Genomic DNA, 26189 nt, shown 5'->3' with positions numbered 1-26189 from the left:
ACATTGTCTGGATTGCTGATTCATTATAGCTGCTACTGGGTATTTATAATTTTCCAAAATAGAAAATCATAACTATATAAACAGAGTATCTAAATTTTATGTGTTTAGAACAAAAGCATACCTTTTAAAAATTAACCACACTCTAAATTTAATGACATTGCAGGTATGATCAAAATCTACATTTTAAGTACTATGAATTTTTATGCTTATGGAGGTTCTTACAGTTGTAAAAGGAAACAAGTTTTGATTTTAAAAAATAACCATCTGTCGAATGTTATAAAAGCAAATCCTACCTCCTGTATTCCTAGCTGGTCTCCACCTTGTCATGCTTGCTCCATTTGAACAAGATCACCAAAATAATATTTTAAAACAAAATCGCATACTGGTAATACATAGCCAAAAACTACCCAAGCTCTATCAATGGCCTCTAAAACCTTCCAAAGCCCTACCTACTCCTCTAATCTCATCTCACACCACTGCACCCACACTCAGTAAGCTATGCTAAATGGGCTTCTGTCCATTCTTCCAAAGTCCCTGACTCTTTCCTGCCAAAACCTTCCCACGTGCTTGTTCTATTTATTGTCTCTCCTTGCCTGGTCAACTGCCAGGCATCCCTCTAATCGCAGCTTAATGTCACAGTCCTCACTACTCATTTGAAATATCCCTGCTGTGTTCTTTTTAAGCCTCTGCCCAAGGGTCATCTACTCTGACCACCTTATTGAAAAATGACAACCTCCTGTCTCCCATTCTATAACCCTTCCTCTCTTCATTTTTCTCCTTAGCATTTATCACTCTCTAGGTCACCATAAAATGTATTTATTTAATATGTTTATTGTCTATTTCCTCCTCTAGAATATAAGCACCAAAAGGGCAGGGATTTTTGTCCAGTTCACTGCTGTATCCCCGGCACCTAGTATAATGCCTGGCACATATAAGTGCTTGGTAACTTCTTCCTATGTCACACTTGTTTCTGTGTTGACTTAATGAGTCATTGAAAGCCTATCTCCCTCTCTAGACGGTAAACTCCAACAGCACAGATTACCATATCTATTTTGTTCACAACCGTGTAACTCATGACTAGGGCAGTACCTGCCACATAGTAGGCACTCAATAAAAACTGTTGCACAAAAAACTAAATACCTAAATTGTACGAGAGGTTAGATTGCTAAGGTCCATGTCAATCCTTAACATTTGTGATTGTCTAACAGTCTTTTCAAAGAAAGATGGAACAGATACTGTACTTACTGACTGATCCAGGTCTACTTTCCCATATATAATATTAACAATTATTGAGATGCAAGGACAATAAACCTTAAACTCTTTCAATACCAAATATTCACTGAATGTTTACTACGTCCCAACCATCAGGCTACGTGCTGGAGATAGAGCAATGGAAAAGAGAGGCCTCATCCAAAAGCTCACAAGGAGCTTACATTCTAATGGTGAAGACAGACAGCAAACATCACTACAAATAAACAAAAAATATAAACGGATAGGCAAACCTGCATCAGGTATGAAAGGTCACTCTAAGGAGGTAACAACTGAGCTAAGACTTGAAAGAAGAGAAGCAACCAAATATCTGAAAAGCTAAAGAAAGAATATTTCAGACATAGGAGGCAGCAAATATTAACTCCCTGGGGTGAGAAACAGTAGAATCTGTTTCCCTGGAAAGCCCTGAGAGAACAGTGAAGGATGAGCTGAGATGAGACAGGCAGACAAGGCCAGATCCTCAGACGAAGTCTTAATTTTATTCTAAAAAGCAATGGAGAGCAATAAAAAATCTTTAGAGAGGGCAGTGGGTGATTGATTTATGAAGGTCACCCTGACTGCTATGTGAAGGATACATCTGAGCATCAAGTAGCTACCAGGAAAATCTGAGATGGTGGTGTCTTGAACTGGAATGTTGGCAGTGGAGACGGGAAGATAAAGTTCTAGCTAAGGCACAAACGAGGAAATATGTTAAATACAAACATATATCGCTTAGATATGCAATGTGCTCTCCTTGGTCAATTCTCGGTTCTCATCTTACTCCGCCCATCATCAGGATTTGCCACAGTTACTCAATCATTCCTTCCTCCTTGAAACACTTTCTCTACCTGGCTTCCAGTACGCCCCACGCTCAGTGATTTCCTCCTATCTCATTGGCTGCTCTTTTAAATCTCTGCCAGTTTTTTGGGTTTTTTTTTACACCCCCACCCCCACCTCCCATCGTCAACATTCAAGCATCCCAGGTTCAGTCCTTGGACTTGCCTCTTCTCCGTCTAAACGTACTCCCTTAGCTAGTCCGTCTGGTACCATGATTTAAATATCATCGATATGCTGACAAATCCCAGATGCATGTCTTCTCTGACCTGCAGATTCAACTACCTACATAATGGCTCGGCCTGACTGTCAAATTACATCTCAATCCTAACATATCTGAAAACTAAACTCATGATTTCCCTCGCTCCTGCCGGGAACCAGTCCTTCCCGCAGCCACAACCCCACCCAGGGACCGTCACACTTGCCATTCTCCGTCTGACCAACTCTTTCTACAGAAATCCTCATCACTTGCTACCGTATCTGCTCGTCTTTCTCAAAGGCCACCTTTCCTGACTTTCCCCGACCATCCCCCCATTACCCCATTCTAAATTGCAACAGTCATCCCACCCCCTCCACCCCCGCTACCTGCTCTCATTTTCTCCCCACTGCTGACCTCCCTGTGAAATAATTTCCTTGCACATTTGTTTAGGAGCCATAAAAATGTGTGCTCCATGGGGATACAAATGTGTGTATCTTTTGTTAACTTGATGTTTTCCTAGTATGGTACCTGATATTATATATATAGTAGGTGCTCAATAAATAGCTAAATGCATGAAAGAATAATAGATACAAGTTATAACTATGTCTTCCTCTTAAATGCAGAAACAGAAAGATCAGTTGAAACTAGTCACTGCGTTGGCATTCTCCGCCACTTGTCTAGATTTATAGTTGCTCAGTTTGCACGGTATTTGGGGGGCGGGGAAGACAGTTACGTAAACGGACGAGAAACCTCTGCAGTTCGAACTGATAGCAGGGTGACAGAGCCTCGCAAAAGGCAAACAGATGTGCAAAATCAGTCCCAAAATCGAGAACACGTCCCCGTTGATCCTGATGAGAATATAAAACGAGGAATGAAAGGCACAGGTGCACAGAATGGCATACTTCATGGCATCGAGAACTTTTTCCAGAGCCTAAGCCACCCTCAAAGCGACTCCTTTTTTCTCGGTGCAGGAAACTGCGCCCGCAGCTCGGGAGCCTGCGAAGCCCCCGGCGCGAGCCTCGGCCGGGCGCGCGGAGCAGCCGCGGGACTCGCTCGGCGCCGGGGCGCAGGGGGCGCCGCGGTGCTTCCCTCGGGACCCGAGCGGGAAGTAAAGATGGAATTAAGGGCTGGGAAGGCGACGCGACCCCGCTTCTTGAGCTGCGCCCGCCTCTCCAGGGCCTCGGGCCGGGTCCCGCGGGGCGCCGCGCTCACCCGCGCCTCGGCCTCGGCCCCCGCCCCGCCCCCGCTCACCCTCGCCGGCGGAGCTCGTGCTTGAGCTCCTCCGTGGTCGCCACGGCCTTCTTTCTCTTCATGAAGCCCAGCAGCTCCTGTATCTCCTTCTCGCAGGAGGCCAGCAGCGGGTTTCTAGCGTCCAGCGGCCCATAAAACACGGCGAGGGGCAGCGAGTCTTCGCCGCAGGTGGAGCGAGGCAGCGAGTTCAGAGAGCTCGCCTTCGACTCCAGGGTCGACTTGGAGACGGTGGTGGAGGTGAGGAGCAGGGGCGGGCCTGCCTGAGCGCCCAACGACGAAGACGCGTCCGAGGTCCTGGAGGAGCGGTGCGCCGCCATGTTGGCGAGACCCCGGCCGCGCCGAGAGCGTCCACACACGCGGTTGCCTGGCGACGGTCTCGCGGCAACCGGGCGTCCAACGCGTTTTCGGGGAAACACAGCGGCCCCTGGAGGGCAAAGGAAGAAAGACCCCGGGTCCGGGAAGGAAGAGTGCTCCTAAGGCGGTTGGCGGTCCCCCCCCCCTTTTTTTCATTAATGAGAAAGACAGAAGGTTCGGGACAGAGAGCGAGCGAATAGGAGAGCCAGACTTACAATCAGATTCAAACTATACCTTTTTTTTTAATTTATTTAAAGCACTTAAGAATGATGATCATCATCACTAATATATACCAGGCGTTGTTCTAAGCATTTGAAATATAATCTCATTTAGTCATTAGAACAGCTTCATAACTTAGGATATTATTAGTATCTCCGTTTCATAGTTTAAGAAACCAAAGTTTACAGAGGTTTAGTCATTTGACCAAGGTCGGAGTAAATCATAGGATCAGGGACCAGGTCTTAGCCTTCTGACTTCAAAGCCGATGCTCAAAATGAATAGGCTATATTGACTATCTCCGAAACACTAAGCTTATCAATCAATTTGAAATTTTAAAAATATCTGACAAGCAATTGAAAAGTCAAGTACATGCAACTGGTCCAGCTCTTTCCTCTGTTTGTGTATCTTGAGGTCTGTAACTGTGGGAATGATGTCGGTGTCTAATAATTACGATTCTATGGATTCATTTGTATTTCAAACATATCTTAATTATCAATATATTCTAAATTAAAATGCACTTTACTCAGACTTAACTATTGGACATTAATGTGTAATAGTAGCTTGAAGTATTAACTCTCAAAATACTTTCTCATTTTAGGCAGGGATTTTAGAAGGCTTTGCTTCTGATGGGGAAACTATAGGCCTCAAGGGTAATATATGAACAACAATAAGATTGAGTGATTGACTGATTGATAATGTGAGTTCCAACTAATAGGGAAACTGCTTTCTTTATAAATTATGCAATGCCAAAAATTACCTACTAGAGGCTCAATAAATAAATAAAGACAGTGACCCTAACACCCTGTGAATCCAATTTCCCACTTAAGATTAAGAAGCTTATTGGACCTCTGCCAGATTTCTTTCAGGCCTGACCTATTTTATTTATTTATTTGTTTATTTATTTATTTATTTATTTATTTATTTATTTATTTATTATTTATTATTTATTTATTTTTGGTAGGGCTAGCCTAATATATCATGTGTACTATATTCTAAGATTCTTTGAAGGAAAATGATTATCATTTTGCTCTTCAAGGCAGGGAATTATTGCCTGAGAACCTTCTTGGTGCTCTGATACCTCACTGTAGAAGTTCAGTTCTCACATAAGGCTGTATAAATTATCCTTTGATCAAGATTTTATCTTGTTTCTAAGTGAGCAATAAAAATGTTAAGAGTTTTAAAGTTTTAGGCCTACAAAAATTCATGCTTGGGGCATTTACAAAAAGTATCTTTTTTTTTAATTTTTTAAAATCAGCTTGGTAAATATTTCTTATCTTATCCCTGTTCTCACATAACAGACTTGTCCAATTAGGATCAAAAGCTGGCATAATTTGCCACTGAGTACTAGCTATTAAGTTGATGAAAGTGAAACTGCCAAATAAAATGAAATGAAAGTGGTCAGAGAAGAGGAAAGAAAATAAAAATAAAACAGATAAAGTGAGGTTTTTCTCTATGATCTGGCTGCTCTCACAACCTTAGTCATAGTGCAGACACATTTCAAAGTCACTGGTGAAAGAAATGTGACTAATTAATTTCAAATACTTGAATTATGAAACATTGCACCTTAGTCATTTTCCTCCTTGCACGTACTATATTAACAATGCTTAACTTTCAGTAGTTTTTGGAGCTTGTCTGAATAATTGAAATGGGTATTGTACTCTGAATCATCCTTGTGGTAAGATGAGTTTCCATTTTGTTCAGTTTAAATTATATTTGAGGCATTTTTAAGACTTCAGAGGCATTGTCTTTCTTGTAATGAGATGCAGCTATTAGAATATCTTTTCTATTTCCCTGTCACTGTGCTTTATTCTTTTCACTGTACTGAAAGAGTGGAGCTCTGCAACTATTGTGTCTGACAGGACTAAGTAATGTAAATAGCTTCCTTATAAATAATGTCAATTGCTGTTTCCTTATAATTAGTGTCTTTGCAGGCTGCAGGGATCCTTTTTGCCCATCCAAGAGTCTTTATCATCTAAAGTTACCGTTAGAGAAAGAATTAATAAAGTTAGTACTCTCCATTCCTAATTTAGTTTTTAATCATTTGGACTGTCCCAAATATGTGCATATCTATGGTAGTGTTTTTTTAAAGCACAGAGTTCCCCCCTTGCCGCCTCACCATCTAATTTAGACTTTATTTTTTAACTTCTTTATTCTTTCATTCAGTAAAATGCAACCATTTCTTTAGGGTAACATACAATGAAGAAGTGAACCCACCCATTCCCTCCAAGAAGCAGATGACACACAACTAACCATGATAAAAAGGCATGCTGTGAACTGTGCTATGATGAAGGTTGAAAAAATGCTAGAGGAGTCTCCAGATGAAGCTTGGAACTGGAAAGAGAACAGAGGATTATAGAAGAGGTGATGTTTCAGCCCTGGACAGTAACTGCTACTTATTAACAGATATTGCAACAGATATTGGCCTATTGGCTGTGATAGCCCAGCACCCCAGCCTGGCAGCTGGCATAGAAGACGACTCGAATCTTTGTTGGAATGAGTGAGTGAAAAGAAATAGGATGAAACATTTAGAAGGATATCCCTGACTGATAGAAAAGCCAGAGTATGACACAGTCGTAAACATAAACAGCCAGTTACATACATAATCTGTCTAGCGTGGTAAACCACAAGCTGCAGTAAATCCAAAACAGAAAATAAGACAGAAAGAGAAGCATGAAAAAATACAGTGGGCAGTTGGGAGATATGCTAAGAAATTTGACTTAGTTCTGTATTCAGCGGGCAGCCTTGGTTAGAAAAACAATATAGTGTAGAGGTTAAACCCTGAATGCGGGGGCCAGAAAGCATGGTTTGAACCTCCAGTTTTTCCAAGTTACTTAACCTCACTGTGCCTTGCTTTCTTCGTAAAACGAGGGTGAAATAATTCTACTACTTACTTCATAGCTTTTCTTTGTTTAGAAGTAAATGAGTTAATATATGTAAAACCCATAAAATAGTGCCTGGAACACAGTAAGTGCTGTGGAAATGTTTGCTAATATAATTATTTACTTGGGAACCATCAGAAGTTCCTAAACAGAGAAGAGCATGATCCAATTTGTATTTTATGTATTTTAGAATGGCAGTTATTATGGCAGAATGAAAGATGGATTGGAGCGAGGAAGGTCTGATCTGAGTTACATGGATTATCGCGATGGCTATTATGCACAGTCAACAAGTGAAACAGAAGTAGTCAGCTAAAACCACAGGTAGACACCGAGGCAGAATTAGTAGAAAAACAAATTCTAATCAGTAAAGTAAAAGGAGAGTCACGGAGTGATATGTAATTTATATAATAATAATTTTATATATGTAGTATAACATATATATGTTTTATGTAATATATATGAAATAGCTATAAAAATAATAACAGAAATTCTAACAATATATTTATGGTTCTGAATTAAGTCTTTCCTAAAAGCTACAAAAGTAAGAGATAAAAAAGGGAAATACTGATCAACTTGAATAGATTTTAAAACTTTTGGAACAATGAAAGATACCACCACAAAGATAGAAAAGCAGCCACACATTGGGAAACAATATTTGTAATGCATAACTTATTGGGTGAGCACTATACTGATAAGTATTAATAGCAGGCACAAATGGATGGAAAGACCAGATAAAGTCTGGTCTTTAGGTACGGCTTAGGTAAATCAGCTTAATACAGACTACCAATGGGAGTCTGTAGTCAGGATATACAACAAAGAGATCAGCAACACTATCCAGGACAGACAGGAAGATAAGTTTTCCAAACCTAAAATCCTCACCAGTGGTACACAGCTCTGGATGGTAATATCCCAGCATCTTTCAAGTCTTTGATACTTGAACAAATATCTCCAATTCCTTTGGAGTGCAGTATTGCTTCTAATTTAACATTTTGGTGTGGGCAGTTTCGAAGACTTCCACTTGGGCCTTCCCTCCAGAACAGCTGTAAGGCTACGGGTTAGTGATGCGGTGTTAGTGGTGTGCTAAATACTAAGTCCCCCTTCAGTTGCTGGTTCTAGGTTTGTGAACTGCTTGAGATCTGGAAACTAGCTGAGGAGCCACAATTTTCCATTGCAGCAACTGATGTCACACTTTGTTTGCAATGTCATTGTAACTGAGTGAAATGCTCAGCCTCTCTGACTCTGTCTTGTTCAGGCTTGCCTGGTTCCCAAGGCCTTCAGACTTATAGCTTCTGCTTAGTCTTACATACAGACATGCTAATCATTAAAGGAATTTTGCTTTCGGCTTGAGTTTTACAAAACAGCCCCTTGCCAGAAAGTGCCTCTCCAGAGGAGATAAGGAAACTATGTATTGTTTATCAAAAATTTCCAACAACCTCGTCACCAGACTCACATCAACTAGCACAATCTTCCTCAGACACCTGCTGGCACCCAGATGTCTTCGGGTCATCAATCACCTGTTATCCCTCCCATTTCCCCTTCCCTTAGCATAAAAGAAGCCTGAACTCTGTACTTTCTTAAGATGGATTTGAGAATTAGGTCTCCTATCTTCTTGGTTGGCATTTTCTCCATCAATAAAACTTTCTTTACTCCAAAGTCTGGCATTTTGAGTTTTGGCCTTTCAAAGCATTGGGCACATGGACTTTGGTTGGGTAACAGTTTGAGTTTTCTGATTATCCATGTAGAGCAACACCTTTGTTGCCTGCTTATCTGCCTTGCCCCTTTAACACCGCAATCCATTAGCTAACATCAGATATCCATCCCTCTAGGTAAAGGCACTTTCATTGTCACTCTGGCCTACTTGTCCTTATGATAATTACATTAGTAGCCTTTGTTAACTGCTACCACCTGGCCTTTGTTGTTATAGAGTTACATCATCCCCACTAATATTATGAAGCTAAACTTCTTGGCAGAATCTTCTACTATCAACCCTGGTGTACAGATAACAGGAACTATCCAGCTTCTCCAAAGGTGCTGATACCTCATTGCTGCATTCCTACATCCTCACTGAAGAGAATAGCCTCTGGCCATCCCAGGGAACACAGCCAAGTGGTGGGTCCTGAACCCATACATAATAAGTCCTTTCTAACATTCCCACTTCTGTGAGCCTTCTGACCCCTTCTTCAATATGATAGAAGTTCTGTCATCTCTGCTTCATTTGATGTAGAACATTATCAGATCCATGCTTCAAAAAGCCATCTCAAGTTATCAGGAATCCTGAATTATCGGTGGGTACCCCCCATATTAATTAATTCTACACTATCCAGCTTTGAATTCAGTCCTGCTGGTCTAACATAACAACATACACTCCTACATGTTTCCCCCAGTTTCAGCTAATATCCGTTAGCCAAATCCTACAATTCCTTTGGCATGTGGGCTATTTTTTTCTCAAAGCAGATCTTGTACTTTCTTGCTCAGGCTGTGCTGAAACCTGACTTTGGTTTTTAGCCAGGAGGTAATGAAAGATGTTGGGGGCATATCTTGAGGAAAACAAGAATCATCTTGAAAGGCACCTGCTTCAGATTAGAAAGGTTATTGTATGTGCCCCCAAGCAAGCAGAAACTCTCTCTGGCAAGTGGTTTGGGGCTATTTCTGCCAGCCTGGAGAGCTCAGAGGAATTTAGGAGTTCAAAATTCTTAGGCTTGTCTACCTAAAGATCTCCATTTCAAGTCTCTGAGTCCCATTCTTTTCTTGGAATCTCTGCTAGATAATCAGATCTGGGGCCTGATTTTCAGCATAGTCTACCCTGCAGTTACCCTGAGCTGCAATAAAGGCACTCTGACTCTCAGAGCATGACTTAAATTGTCAGTCAATTGCCCTAAGACTGTATATATATATTGGCAAGATTTTCAATGCTTTCAAAAGAAGCCACGCCACAATCCCTTTAATTAATATTGCCTCCATACTGACTAAGCATAACAGCTATTTGATCTCCTCTTACCTTGCTGTCTACCTGCACCCTACCACAATTAAACCATGGATAAAGTCACTGTATACAAAGGGTTCTTACCACCCTACATTCTACCACGATTGTCTCCCTATTGCTTTCAGACAGTGGGCGATTTAACTCAAAAATCCCATCTTGAGGGCCCACTTTTTACAGCTCACTCCTACTGTGTTAACCTAAATATCTGGTTATCTGGGTTCCTTAGATAAAATAGTTTGAGGCAAAAGCTTAAGTGCTAGTGCTTTATTTGGTAGTGTAATTCCCATGCAGCAAGAATGAGAGAAAAGAGAAATGAGACAGGGGCTGTGATGGTTAATTTTCTGTGTCCACTTGATAGGGCTAAGCGATGCCCAAATAGCTAGTAAAACTTGATTCTGGGTATGTCTGTGAGGGTGTTTCTGGAAGCTATTAGCATTTGAATCAGTAGCCTGAATAAAGATCACCCTCACCAATGTGGGTGAGCATCAGCCAGGCCATTGAGGGTCAAATGGAACAAAAAGGCAGAGGACAAATCAGTTTGCTCCCTCTGCTTGACCTGGGGCATCCATTTCCTCCTGTCTTGGACACTGACATTCCTGGCTCTTTGGTCTTAGATTGGAACTTACACCACTGACAATCTTGGTTCCCAGGCCTTTGCACTTGGACTGAATTACACCCCTGGCTTTCCTGGCTCTTCAGTTTGTAGACAGCAGATCATGGGACTTCTCAGCCTCCATAATCAGTTGAATCAATTTGTTGTAATATGTGTATATATCTCCTATTGGTTCTGTTTCTCTGGCAAACCCTGACTAATATAGATATTGGCACTGAGACATGTTATTGCTGTACAAATACCTTAAACTATGAAAGTAGCTTTGGAACTGGGTAATGAGTAGAGGCTGGAAGAGTTTTGAGGTGCATGCTAGAGAAAGCCTACTTTGCCGTGAGCAACTGTTAAGGGAAATTCTAGTGAGGGCTCAGAAAGAGAGAAGAGAGCTGTTGAGAAAGCTTTGATCTTCTAAGAGAACACCTAAGTCATCCTGAACAGAATGTTGGTAGCAATATGACCATATGGTAGTAAAGGCCATTTTGACAAGATCTCAGATGGAAATGAGGGACATGTTATTGACCAATGGAGGAAAGGCCATCCTTTGTTATAAAGTAGCAAAGAACTTGGCTGAATTGTGTTCATATTCTAATGTTTTGTGGAAGATAAAACTTGCAAATAATGAAACTGGATATCTAGCTGAAGCTATTTCTAAGCACAGCGTTGAAGGTGATGCTTGACTCCTCCTGACTGCTTACAGTCAAATGTGCCAAGAGAAAAATGACTTAGAGTAGAATTGTTAAGTAAAAAGGAAGCAGAATGTAAAGATTTGGAAAGCCCTCGGCCTATTTGTATTGTAAAAAGTGAAAAGTGTGCGTTTGGAAGAGAACACTAAGAGCGTGGCCAAGGGAACATTTGATAAGATTAGAATGGCTCAGCCGTCTCAACAGAAGCCGGGAGCTATTGTTCAAGACGACGGAAGAACGACTCCAAAGGCAATTCAGAGCTCCTCGGAGCTGGCACTCCAGCCCCAGGCCCAGAGCTCCAGGGGCAGGGCAGCTTCCAAGGAGGGACACGGGTCTCTGCAGCTGCCCCGGGCACAGCTCCAGCAGGCACCCGCGCTGCCTCCCCAGAGGGTTAGGCCACAAACGGGCGACATCGTGCTGCACCATCCCTGCCAGGGCGCAGAGTGTGCAGGAGCAGTGCAGGCGGCTGCCTCTATCTAGATTTCAGGGAACAGGGCTGCCGGCAAGAGCCACAGGCTCAGCACCCCAGCGGGGAAGAAACTCCCGCCCAGGGGAGAGGAGTGGGGAGAGAAGGGGGTGCAGGAAAGAGCTACTATGGGACTGTCCCACCGAGCCATAGGGGCCGTGCTGCCACCCCGGCGGGCTTGCAAGGCAGAGCACGGAGCCAGAGAGGGCCGATTATTCTCAAGCCATTGATGTTGTTTAATGTTGCTTGCCCTGTTAGGCTTTGGACTTCCCTGGGGCCTCTCGCTCCTTCCTTCTTGCCTGTATCCCCTCTCAGGAGCGAGGAGCTCCAGCCTGTGCCTGTCCTACCATTGTATTTTGGAACATAACTTATTTGATTTCACAGGTTCCCAGCTGGAGAGGAATTTTGCCTCAGCATGAATTGTACCTCCAGTCTCATCCGTATCTGATGTAGGTGATATGTAGATGAGACTTTGGACTTTAGACTTTAAAGTCGATGCTGGGATGAGTTAAGACTTTTAGAGCTGTTGGGACAAAATGAGTGAATTTTACACAGGAGAAGAAAGTGAGCTGGGGGTTGGGTAGGGGTAGAAGGCTATAGAATGAATGTTTGCGCCACCCCCCTCCAACACACACACACACACACACACACACACTAAAATTTATATGTTAAATCCTAATACCTAGTGTAATGGTATTTGTAGGTGGGGCCTTTGGAGGTGGTTAAGTCATGAGGGTGGAGCCTTCATGAATAGGTACCCTTACAAAGAGACTCGGAGAGCTGCCTGGATCCTTCTGCCACGTGAGGACACAGCAAGAAGACAGCCATCTATGAATCACAAAGTGGTCTCTCACCAGAATCTGAATCTGCCGGTGCCTTAATCTTGAACTTCCAGCCTTTAGAACTGTGAGAAATAAAATTCTGCTATTTAAGCCATTCGGTGTATGGTATTTTTCTTAGAGCAGCCAGAAAGCACTAAGACCAGGGACAGGTGGAAAGGAAATACTGTGCTGGCCAACGCATCATAAAGAAACTCATAGGCAGTTACTCAGCCATGTGGGCTAGCTCCCAACAGACTATATAGATTTTTATATACTAAATCTTGGTGTAGTCTATATGAAGGAAGGGCAGAGAGAATACACCTGCTGTTTCATCCTGTCTTCTGTATCCCATTGGTCAATATTCGCCTCTGTGCTTCCAGGTTGGATCACCTAGCCCCTAGGTAGCTATTGGGCATGCCAAAGCTCATACCTTGTGATACAGTGTTTCATCTTTGTTCAAAAGTGGTGGAGGAGCCAGAAATTCCAGTTGGTGGCCTCAGGTGATGGAATCAAACAGCTCAGCACGGAGTGAGTCGCCGCAGCAGCTGCGGAATGCAGCAAATTATCGCGGGCTCAGTAGGCAAGTGAAGACAAGGAATTCCAAGGCAGTAAATATGATGTGTCCTCACACACAAGGCCTCTTGGATGCCCACGTTAGCAATACCCTTAGGAAGCAGAGCAGCAATATGGAAGGAACCTGGATCCCCAACACTGTGAAACTGTCATGTTAGTCCTGGACCACTCCCATAGCCAGATTATTACATGAGAGGAAAATAAATTTCCATCTTGTTCAAAGCACTGGTATTGAGGATCTTTGTAGAAGCAGTCAAACCTGTATTCTCACTACCTATGACTCAGAAATTTTATTTATCCAAACCAGCATTAGATAATCATGCACACACTAAAGAAGCATATACAGATGTACAGCAGATGTTCATTGTGAACATTAAATGATCATATTAGAAAAGCATTAGAAGCAACCTAAATGCACAGCAATAGAGTAATGTGTACATAAAAAATGTGTCCATTAAATACTAGTCAGCATCCTAAAAGAATAGTATATCTTTTTGTTTTGACATGAAAATATTTTTAATTAAAAAAAAATTATAGGATGATGTGAACACTATGCTAATATTTATCTATAAGGAGGTACCATAAAATGACGATAGCATTTGTATTTACATGTATGTTTGTGTATATTATGGGAGAGAGGGAGAAACGTAAGGATAAGAGAGAGTGTGTTGAGAAGTTCTGAAAGAAAACTTAATAAATTGTTCACACTGGTTACATCTGGAAGGAAACTGAAATTGGAATCTGGACTCAAATAAGATTTTAGACTTGTCTGTACTTTTTAAAACTTTTAACAAAGAAAAGTCCTTTCTATATTATTTTTGTAATTTAAAAGTTAATTTGAAAATGTAAAAATAAAACGATTAAGTTTGTTAACCCAGGAAGATGGGATTATAAGGATCTTTGTTCTGTGTTCTTTTCTTACAGTGAACATGTATTACTTTCATTGTAAAAAAAAAAATAATAATGAAGATATACACACAGCAACAACAATGCTACAAACTGAAAATAAAAATTCCATATTCCTTAAGTTGATAGAATTTCCACTATCTGCCTCATTTTGGGGGAAGTATTTGGAAGCACATTCTTGGACTACATACCCTTTGCTTCATTTACTGAATCTCTAAAAAGACATAAAATGTTTTTGATTCATTTGTGCATTTTTAATACTGAACTCCAAGACTCAGGGTCTACATGGATCCCCAAATAGGCATATGTTCTTTAACTACGTGTCCTGCCTCTCCTTGCCATTCCCCCCACCATCAACTTTCTTCCTTAAACATGAACTCAGACTGACTCCTAGTTTACAAGGCAGATAGTAAAGGGAAATCTGCAAAGAGACTTAGCAACTGATCCATGGGAATGCTGGCTCCCCTAAGGAAGAGCTTAAGCAGCATGAAGACTGGAAGAGGACAAAGAAGAGGCCCTTTCTTGGGACATGGTCTTCCATATAATACTCTTCTTAATGAAAAACTGAAATTTTATCTGACTCTCTGGATTGGTCATAAAACTCCAGTCTAATGGTTTCCAACACTTTTTATACCATAATGCACAGTAAGAAACACAAAAAGCATCATGACCATAATTTTAGTTTGGGCTCTTGTCAGGTGACTACATTTTAAATGCTGTTGGTTTTATCTGTTACCAGATCGAGATGGAAACTCAACTCTGTAAAGTCACAGTTTTTGGACTGTTTCATTCCTTCCTTGCTTGAAAACTGGCCAATTCTTTCCTGCACTCAGATCTTTCTTATAGTACCTTGGCAAATACAACCAAAATAAAGCAATATATGCTTTTTGTTTCCCAACTCCATCTGAAGCCCCATGTTTGTTCAGTATGTTTTATGCTACAAGTTACTGCAGATAAGAGTTTTACCAAATAATTCATCATAAAACAACGTGAGTCACCATCTTTCTAGGTTCCAATAACAGTTTTTTTTCTGCCCACCATCTGCTCTGCAGCCAGAGCTACACATTTTGAGTTTTTTGTTGCAGCAACAACCTAATACCAGTATAAAACACTTCGTCAGTCTCCTTAGACTCAATCACGGCGGGGTGACGAGCGATCCCACATCTCCGCAGTTTACAAGAACAAAGTGTTACTCCTTACGCATGCTTGTGAATGATGTGGCTCCGCTGAACCTATGCCCCACACGCTATCTTCATTTGGGGACTGAGGCTGGAGGAACAAGCCATACCTGGGACATGGCAAGTCTCAGGGCAAAAAAAAGGAGGAAAAATGGTGAAGGAACCATTTATTGGCTCCTAAAGCTGCTCTGCTGTGAAGGGCACCACTCACTTCCACTCCCAGCTCACTCTCTAAAGCACTTGCTATGCCTCCTGCTTGTTCGGTGGCATCATCAGAAAAGGCTACATTTCAGTTTTCATATGCAGGGGCTTCACCAAATTTTCCTCTGTTATGTGAGCCTTGACTTTTACTGCAATTTATGAAATGAACTTGAAGGAAAGCGCAAGGGATTTTTATTTGCTTAATTTTTGTTATCATTATGGCACTCTCAGCCAAGACTTCTCTGCTTTCCATAGTCAAAAAGAAGTTGTTATTTCCTCCCAGATTTGCATAATTATTTTTAAATGTTTCTGAAAGAGTAGTTTCAAGCAGTTATTACTCAGGATGTTTTTTAAACGAAACCCAGGAGGGTTTCATTATTGAACTCACAGAGGATGTAAACACGTCTGCACGCCTTACCTTGTTTAGATTGACAGCTGCGGCCTGCTATGGATTCCTTCGCTGTGGTGGTCATAGCGCTGCCTCCAAAGTCACTGTCAAGGTCATCGTGGGAATGGTCACAAGGCGTGTAGGAGAGTTCTTAGGGACACTGCCTGGCTCAACCACTTGTTAGTTGTGTGACTTTGCAAAATTAATTTAACCCCTCTGTGCATCAGTTTCCTCATCTGTAAAATGGAGATAATAAAAATTGTAACTAATTGTTGTAAGAATTCAATGATTTAAAGCTAGTGAAGTGCCTAGATTGTAACTCATTGAGTTTTTGGATAATATAATAATATAAAAGACCAATTGGTAAGGTGACAAGCTCACTTTTTCAAAAGATTTATTTTGGGGACTTAGAAAACTCACAGAGAAATTTTACATTTCTGTTTATCTCTGAAGTACGTTTTTAATTCTCATCTCAATAACAAACTCTCTTAACAGTATCATGAATGCAACGCTAAAATTATCAGGCTCCCTGTCAGCAAAAGGTCCAGTTTTTTTCTAGTTTCTCACCACACATGATTTTTTTCAACTCTCTGGGTTTTATACACACACACACACACACACACACACACACACACACAAAGTGAAATTCTGCTGGTAGAATTTGTTTGCACTTAAGTGTGGCAAGACTTTTAAAAGCCCCAAAATTCAAAACATCTTTTCCCAAAATATTTTCAAGTAATTTAATTTCTTGGAAAATGGTTGGCATACTTTTTCTGTTAAGGCCAGATAGTAAATGGTAGGCTATTCAGGTCATAGATCTCTGTTGTCACTGCTCAGTTCTGCCATTGTGGCCCCAAAGTAGCCATAGACAATAGTAAATAAATGAATGTGACTGTGTTCCAATAAAGCTTTATTTACAAAAACAGTGGGTCAGATTTGGTCTGCAGGCCATAGTTGTCCAACTCTGTCTTAGATGCTACTCCATATTTACCTTGTGATTTTGATTTTCTCTAGTAAAGAACAACATACCCATGGTGAGAGGAGAAACTCAATTTGTGAAGCAATAAACTACAGAAAATGACTTATGAAACATACTATACAGGTACATAAACATAGAGGAAAACAGATGAAAAGCATCTGCAGGTGAGAAGCTGCGAGAAACACAGATTAAAACAAGCACAAGTTTTCTTTTCTGCCTCAGAGTACTTACATATATACATACATACATATATTCATCTTAACTCTCAATTCACCAGTGAGAGATGCACACATCACTAAGGAAGTTCCTAAAACCCTGTGCCCCAAATAGCATCATCAGTCCACTAAAATAGTATATTCTTATTTTCAGGGCTCACTGATGAATTCTTCATCATCTTACCAAGATTTCCCCCTTCTGTGTGTCTATATTTCAGAAATAAACAGAAACTATGTGTATAGCTAAGAATGTTTTGCCAGCATTTTCAGGCCCTTTGATCTGCTGGTTTTACTTCCAAAGTTGGCAGACACTTTCAAGTTAATCAATTATGTATCAATCTCTAACTCCTTAACTATGAATCCATTAAACCACAATGGGCCTGAATCAAGGCTGTGGTTTAAATGAAATGAAAGGTGAAGCCAGAAACAGTGAAGAATTGATAGAACTTGATAGTGAGGCCAGAGATGTGTGTGTGTGTGTGTGTGTGTGTGTGTGTGTGTGTGTGTTAATTGTTGTATCTCCAGTGTTTAGAACAGTATCTGACACTGAGCAGTCACTCCACAAACATTTGCCGAATGAATGAACAAGTGATTGAACAGAAAATGTATGACAAATATGGAAGGTAAAGGAAAATGGAATGACAATGAATTCAAGACTCAGAATGGTGTTAATATTCAAGATAAAATCTAAAAGAGATTATTTGAGAATCTTGCTATACAGCAACCGGATGCATGTAACCAATGCATGTAAACCTCATTTTTCCTCCAAAAGCCATTCTCCAGGCACTTAGAAGTCTCGTTTCTACTTCATTTCTAATACTAGCCAGACCAATCCAATTCTTGGTCCTGGGGAATCTGAAACTGGGATTCTGCTGGGCACAGTAGAACTAAATGCAAAGGTACTCAAGTCTGCCAAGAGCTTGGAGAAGCAGAGAATGCTAGTCTGGAAAGACAGAAGCAAGATGTCTCAGAAAAGCAAAGGCAGAATCTGAAGAGAGAGTGGTTTCTATGTTAACAAGTGTTTTCTGGTTCTGATTCTGCTCCCTCGTAGAGACCTACCTGCCTTTATGCCATTGTTTCTAGATATCCTCATGATGAATTCACCAGTTGAGAGAAGGGCAAGTAACCAGATTCATTTTCTCAGTCTCTAAGCAAAAATCATTAATTAGACATCAAGGTAGATGACTGATTCATTTTTGGACATATTACGTCTGAGTTTCCTTTCCTTCTTCAGAGACATTGGTACCTCATTTGACCAGAGCTTTCCTAGACTCTTCATGATGTTTTCACAAAATATCTAAGCCTTTTTCTTCCTGTCCTTCTAGGAGATATCTTACAAGACAGGTATAATTTTACTACCTTAACCTCAGGAAAGAAAGCATTCCTATTTCCCAAATCTCTGAGCAACTTAGGATGCTCATCCCTTTAGAGTGAATAGTCCTGAAAGAAGGAAGGCTCCCAAAGGGCTTGGACCATCAGAGACAAGCAACAGAGAGAGAGGGTTTTCCTCTTGTACACATGTCCACAAGGCATGATGTTATCCTCCTGGAATATAAGAAAAAATGGGATAGAAGACACGGAGAGAGAGCAGGGAAATTTGAGCTACAGAATATTATACAAGCAGTGACATGCATGTCATTCTCTCATCACCTCTTCACAGCACCTTGGAAAAGTCTGCAAATTTCCAACACCTCTTTGCAAATTGATTTCTTGATGTCACCAGGCCCCACACACTCACAGCCCACGCTCTTTCAGTTGCTAAGTGCACTGGATTGTCACAGTATGTTCCAGAGGCTCCAGATTTCTCTGAAACGCAAAAGACGTGTTTCTGATTGGAAGCAAAGTCCTTGTCTTTCAAATTCAATATTCTCTAAAAACAACAAAACGACACCCACTAAATTTCAACCAGTTCAAATTAAAACTGATTTTTCAAAGCAAAGCTTATAAGCTCTAAAATTAAATAATAGTATTTTACAACGCAGAACTCAAAGATGACTTATAGATTAATTTTGCACTATTAGCTTCACTTCATTAGGAATAAAAATCATATCATGCATATTTCTAATATGCATCGGTAACTATTACTATTTTACAAAAGACGGAGTTTCCTAAGTCAAGAATATAAACATTTTAGGCAAAAGTGTAAGACTGTGATAAAAAAAAGAAAACAAGGGGGAAAACCTATGGCAAGAAATAAGTAAGAACATTTCAATTTAATGGGTGTATTTACATAAATTTAATCAATATTTGTTGAGTAAGAGCACAATAATAGAGTAGGGACCAGTGAGATATAAAATGAAGTCCATAGACCTGAAGAGTTTAAAGACTAATAAAAGAGGCTGGTCATCCATTCATTCATTCAATAGGTTTTTATCAATCATTTGCCGTAAACAAAATACTTCACTGGGTACTAAATCTTAATGATTGCACTGTAGCATTGGATCATTTCAACACATGTCATCAAATTTAAACTTTTACTTTAAGATTTTATTTTGTCACAAGAGCACATGTTTGTTAAAAAGATCAAATGATACAGAAACAAAAAGTAAAAGACTCTCCATAAGTACCACCACTAGATGGGGTAACCACTATTACATTGTAGGGTATCTTTTCACACTTCCTAAAATAAGTACATGCAAATACACACAAATATCTTCTTTTCTTTTTAAACAACAACAAAAAAATGGTGTCATACTATACACAGTCAGTATAGCACACTGCCTGAGAGCGTGGGTTGAAGCGACACCACCTCAATTCAAGTCACAGCTCTACCAAGTAACTGCTTCCTTTTACTGTCCATCTCAATGCCAAAATATTCTAATATTTAAAGTGGAAATAATATTAGTACATACCTCATAACATTCTTGTGAAAATGAATAGTCATAATCACTTACAACAGAGCCTGGCACATTCTAAGAACTCAGTGAATGCTAGCTCTTATTCTGTAATTTGTGTTATTTTAGTCAAGGTTGTGGACCTCCTTCCTCCGCCTCATTTTTTTTCAAAGACCAAATAGTACCATAGTATAAATATATTATACTTAATGTAATATATTCTCCTATCATTATACATGCAGATTCCTCCAATGTCTTCACAAAGAATGCTATAAATAATATCTTTGTACTCTTACTGGAATACTTTTGAAGAGTAAATGCCCAGAAAAGAAATAGATGGATCAAGTGGGATAAATACTTTAAAGTATATTTCAGATGCTTCTGAATTTCTCTCCTAAAATGTGCCAACTTCTACCATTGCCAACTTACTTGAAATGACACTCTTATTACATACTTAATTTCTACATATACATAGTTCAGTTTCTACTCACTATTTTTTTCTGTTGAAACACTAATCTTTCTCTGACACTACCATGTTACTTTAGTTATTATAATGTTTTAGTATATTGCAATATTTGTTAACTTTACAGTCTTTTGAAAACGTATTCCTGAAATTTGTTATTGCAGATTATTGGGGAGATAACCAGCTGAGCACCAAAAACTCACGCTCCTTTTTCATAATATACCTTTGATGCCGTAAAGAGGCCGCCTAGTTAGGGACATTTCTCAGCACCCACCCCTTACGTCTAGCTAGGACCATGTGGCCAGTTCTACCAATGGAAATGAGCCAATACAATGTGTGTCATTTTCAGGTCAGAGTGATGGGAACCAGGTAGGCCTTGTTCATGGTCAGTGTCCCCCCCACCCCACCCCAGCACTCCAAGGACCTAGCAGGAGGCCCGAGCCACAGAATGGAAGATGCCTGGCTTGCAGAATGACCTTATGGAAATCAATCTGACCAGAAACACTTGCACTGATTGCAAATGAGAAATAAACCATTTATTGTAGTAAGCCACTAAGGTCTAGGGTTTTCTCTATCACCTGAACTAATATACAGATGATGTATTACAAATGGCATTTTTTAAACATTCAGTTAGGATTTTAATTTGGATCACATTTTATTTATAGGTTAGGTTAAAGGAAACCCACACTGTAATATTGAGTTTTCACATCAGGAGAAAGTACATCTTTACATTTATTCTGATCTTTTTCTAACCTTCAGCAAAGCCTTGTTGTTTTCTTTATGCAGATCCTAAACATTTCTTGCTAAGTTTATTTCTATACATTTTATAATTTTGTTGTAGTGTGACTGCGATTCTTTTTCATTACTTTTTCTGTTTGAGCATCACTTGTACATAGAACGTTTGCTTTTATAAGATTGTCTTTTATCATCTTACGGAATCTTGTTTGTGCCCTTGGCTCATTGGTTTTATTTTTTGCATTATTTCTAACAAATAATGACAGTTTTACCCCTTCCTTCCCTATGTAAATACTTCTTCATTTTTTTATATTATTGCATTAGGTAGGACCTTAAAAATAATATAGAAATGAGCAGTGATGACTTTCTTTTCCTGTTTTAAAGTTTTCCAGCATGATTATAGTTTTTACAAATTCTCCTTGTCTTTCTAACCATTTTTGCTTCAAAGACTTTAACACTGTATTGTTGATTATTATATATTTTTAATAGGCTTTATTTTTATCAACCTAATTTTTTCCTTTGTCTTGTGGATACTTTTGGTATTAGAAGTGGCCACATTAAAATGTAACCCCAACATTTGCCAATAGATCAGCCCAGAATAGGTATTTTTACCCACAGAGCCAACAATCTCTTCCTGAGAATCTCTGCTTAGGATTGTGAGACTCCTCAGTGACTGAAGCTGTAATGGGTAAAACACAGGTGGCAGAGGCACTGCCACCAGCTGAGTAAAAGAAACTCAACTACAAAGAGACTGAATAAAGCAGATGCACAGAGAGAAACACAGATGTCAGATAGGGAGACGGTTTCTTGGATACAGTTTGCATCTGAAGCCTTAACTGCATTCCTCCTCTAGGCTCTGTGAGATATACTCATTTCCTTATGATAAATTCCCCTTGGCTTAAACTAGTTCATTCATCCCACAGCTATTTATGGATTACCTAGCATGTACCAAGCGCTGTTAAAGGCACTAAAGATAAAGCAAAGGAGAAAACAGGGTCCCTGCCCTCATGAAGTTGACATTCTGGTTGGGATGTACCATGAGCCAGCAGCGAAGAGAGATGGGCTGTGCCGCTTAGACAGGTAGTCGGGGAAGCAGCCTCACGGTGATTCTGAACGCTGGCAAATCAATGACAGCTCCTGGTTCCTGGAGACCAGCCGGTCAGTGATAAAACCCGCAGCCCTTAAAGGCAGCCACTCAGCAACAGCCCCACCTGTCTAGACAAGAGCCGGCCAAGTGCCTCCGAGTCAGCGAGTCAACCGCAGCCTCGCTGCAGGGACCACCTAAAATCTGTCAATCCCCAAACACGCCTGCTGCTGAAAGCCCACCAAATCCTGAACGCCAGGCTTCTCAGAACCTTGCACCAGATCACATCTGGCTTTGTGTGGGGAGACTGTGCCTCATGAGCACAGCTCTTCCATGGAGGCAAACCAGAAGTTCACTTTTTTTTTTTTTGCATTATATAGTTCAATTTATCATTAGTCCATTAATTCTCAGTCGTTTCAAGTTCAGCCCCTGTTTATGTGAGTTGGACTTGTGACTGACAGACACACAGATGCTACTATGAGATTATCACGTTCAGTCTTTTTTCGTTCTAGCTGTGGTTGCCATTATCTGTTCTTTATTTATGTATATTTGAACCCCAAATGGCAAAACCCAAGTGTAGATTTTGTGATGAATTTTCTAAACAGTGGACTTTTATTAACAAGGGAAAAAGTTATTTTGAAACTCTCAGTGTGCAATTGTTTGCTCAGTATCAAAAATGGTGGAAAGTCAGATATAAATCTGTATATGCCAACAAGTAAGCAGATGAGATGTATCATTTACTCAACTGTTACCAAAGAGAGTGATAAAATAATAAGTTTTTATTAAGAGAAATTCAGATGAAGAAGATAAAATAATCACAGCTGGAGCTGTAATACCTTCCTTCCTTACCATATACCAGTCTCAATCTTTCAGTTCCGTTGATCTAGGTGAAGTAGCCCATTGCTTAAAATAATTTATTGAATGTGTTTTAAAAAGCCCTGATGAAATAGCTATCCCTTTAAGTGTAAAGGTTAATCATAAATGTAATAACATTATTTTTGGACAGGAAAAAATATTCCAACTTCAGGTGGATAATTTTTATGGCACTTCCATGGAAATCTCATTCCTTGAAGAATTCTGTTCTTTCACAAAGATGTTACTAAACATTCATACAACATGATAACAAGTAGAATGAGAAAGAGGGAATAAAAACTGATGACAATATTCTTTTTTTTTTTTTTAATCAGTACACAATGTTTTCAAAAGTTGTTGACCAAGAGATCACAGCATAATCCTGAAGAACAGAAAAGCAAGTCATGCCTGAAGTATGGTATTATGTTGCTCAACAAATCAAATTTAAAACTTCAGCATACAGTAATACGTTACTAATGTTGAGTATATTTGCTCATTAATGAATATTTAATGGGCAAAAGAATGAAATAAGTTGACCACTGGATAATCTATGTTATATAATTGAAATATAGATGGTACCTGCAAGAAATTTTATAAACAAATCCTACACAACAATAAATATTAAGGAAAGCCAAAGGAAATATAGTTAAAAGAGGAGGTGTGAAATTGAGACACTTAGAATTTATTTTAGATTAACAAGTAATGTTTAGTGTAAATATGCCCCATGCATTTTTTTTCTTTTTTTAAATGTACATATGCATAGGCAATTAGAAATAATCAAAATTTAACTGAGTGTCCTTTATTTTTATTTGCTCATTCTGGCAACTCTAAGGGACGGGTAATTCTTTTTTAATTTCCCAGGACTTAAATTGCTTCTTTAAAAAATAACAACCTATTCTTGTTTTATAGACAGAGTAAATTCATAGGGATCTCTCTGTTTCTGCATTAACTCTGCTGCTTCATAGGAAATTTCCTTTGTTTCTACAGTATGGGGTCACTTGTCTCATGCTGTTTGTTTTTCTCAAAGGTTCGAGAACTCTTAGTTATCTAGTCACACTTACAATTTCAGGTTTAGATTGACCTACTTGGGTAGCTGGAGTGTTTGAGTTCATGACATTCCTCGTTTTCTTGGCAATCTATGCAATTCTTGGGTAGGAAAGACAGACTATGTTGCCAAGTGGGCTTTCCTTTAGAGGGCATAAGTAGCTTGCTCTCTGGATAGAGGCGCTCTCCATCCCTTATGCCAAGGAAATCATGTCCTGGTTTGCCTGGGATGGTCACAGGTTACACTTCTCATCCTGGCTTAATTATTAATAGTGCTTGCTTTTATTCAAAAGCGTCCTAATTTAGACAACACATTGCATTTTCATCCTTCTTAGTACAGATGGAACTTAGCTGGGATATTGTCCCATTTCTCTGCTGGCCCCAGCGCCCATTTTGGAAGTCTCTCATGGCAAATATCCCAGTTAATTTAGAGAGCAGACTCATGGCCTTAAGCTGGGGCCAAATGCTACAGCAGCCACTTGGAAACGAAAGCCCCCTACAGGTTCTCCGCAGCGACATGATTAACTACCTTGCTGGCTGCCCTCCTCTGCCCATATTTCTCAGCATCTTAGGTTTCTTTTTCGGGGATTATCAGAGCTGCTCTCTTTCACCTAAATTGGATTATAAGCTTTTATTTTATCCCTTTAAATGGTATCATCCATAACTAACCCCATCTGCTTTAATATAATATTAAACCTATAATAGTAGCTATAATGATAATTTTAGGTATGTGAGCACTTTTTATGTCAGGCACTATTCAAAGCACTTTACTTGTATTAATCCTCACAAAAACACTATCATTTATCTCCATTTTCCAGATATGGAAACTGAGGCACAGAGAGGGAAAGTAATGTACCCGAGGTCTGGAAGACCCAAAGAGAGGAAACAAGGTACCAAGAAACTACTCCAGCTAAATTCCTCTCCTGAGACAACAGCCCTCTTTCTGGCTTCTAGAGGCGCTAGGGGTTTCGTGCTTCTGAATGAATTCTGTCATCTCTATGGGCTTTTTGACAGGAAGGAAAGATTAACTCACGAGGTCAGTTAACTTTTTGAACCGAAAGCTTATCAAACTATTTTTTTTTCAATTGTGGGTGTTCTGTCATATTGAAGAAGGGCTTCTGGTCTAAATTATTATTTGCTGTTGTGCAGTCCGTTGAAACCTTCTATTAGCCAACCCTTGCTAACAGGCACAAGCATTCACACACTGCCTCCCCCTGCCCATCAATCTAGAGTTGGATGAAGATCTGCTATAAAAACTGGAAATAGTGCCATTGAAATTTCCACACAGCCTCTGGACATGCCCCAGTAGGTTCCTTATGGGCCACCCCGGGGTCATAGTAGGGCATCTCTTTGCAGTATATAACTCCAAATCACATTATTTTAAATCAGAAAGGGACAATAACAACTGAGATCAATCCCATTATTTGGCAAATATGAAAATGAATTCCAAAGAGATCAAGTGATTTACCCATCACCTCACAGCTAATTAGTATAATTAGGGAAAAGGCCAGAATTTCCTCAGATTTCTTTTAATTCTGTCTCACTGCCTCTCTATTCTGTTGCTTTGGGAACAGAAAAAGAAAATCATTAAAATCATGCTATCATATGCCTAGAAATGATTTGTTTTGTGTAGGTTTGCTCTAAATATTCTGGATCCATACTTCAGTGAAAATTACTATCTCAGTTTTAAAGGAAACCTTTCAAATTTGATTGCCAAATCTCTCATGGTCCCCTACAGTCTTTTTCAGGTTTTTCTGTCATATACACGCAGGTACAGTAAACCACACTTCTTTTCACCTCCAGAATAGAATTGACTCATATCTGTTTGAATATGTTAACATTTTCATATCAACTGAATCACTCGCCAGAACAACAGCCTTTTATGCCAGTTCCTAGTATAATCCACATCACCCCTCTGCTGGATAAAATAAATATTATTCTACTTTAAAGCTAATGAACTTTGAAAAGTGAAAGCTTTTCTCTTTTTTCCCCCTTGTTTTTCCTAATAGCAATTGGCTTCCTGGGTTTCAGATATGTTCTAGAAATTGCAACACTGAGAAGGTTAAAAGGGGGGTGGGGGCTTGACATAAAGGAAACGGGAGAATTAAAAGATGTTTCATAATTTATCAAGAGATTAATAATTCTCATTCTAAAATAAATAAAGATGCCCTTCTTGTCCAGGACCATAAG

General features: G+C 39.8%; 1 protein-coding gene across 1 annotated transcript in view; it reads right to left on the bottom strand.

Moving 5' to 3' along the window:
* CFAP54 (cilia and flagella associated protein 54) overlaps window positions 1-3849 on the bottom strand; it is a 214072-nt gene extending 210223 nt beyond the window's left edge. Inside the window, exon 1 of the mRNA XM_016221795.2 lies at window positions 3533-3849. Coding sequence (XP_016077281.2) covers window positions 3533-3849 — 317 coding nt within the window. The remainder of the gene's footprint in view (window positions 1-3532) is intronic.
* Between the last annotated feature and the right edge of the window lie 22340 nt (window positions 3850-26189).

Source organism: Miniopterus natalensis, chromosome 2 (genome assembly GCF_054644295.1).
Source record: "Miniopterus natalensis isolate mMinNat1 chromosome 2, mMinNat1.hap1, whole genome shotgun sequence".
Lineage (NCBI taxonomy): Eukaryota > Metazoa > Chordata > Mammalia > Chiroptera > Miniopteridae > Miniopterus > Miniopterus natalensis.
This window is presented reverse-complemented; position numbering and strand designations above follow the sequence as displayed.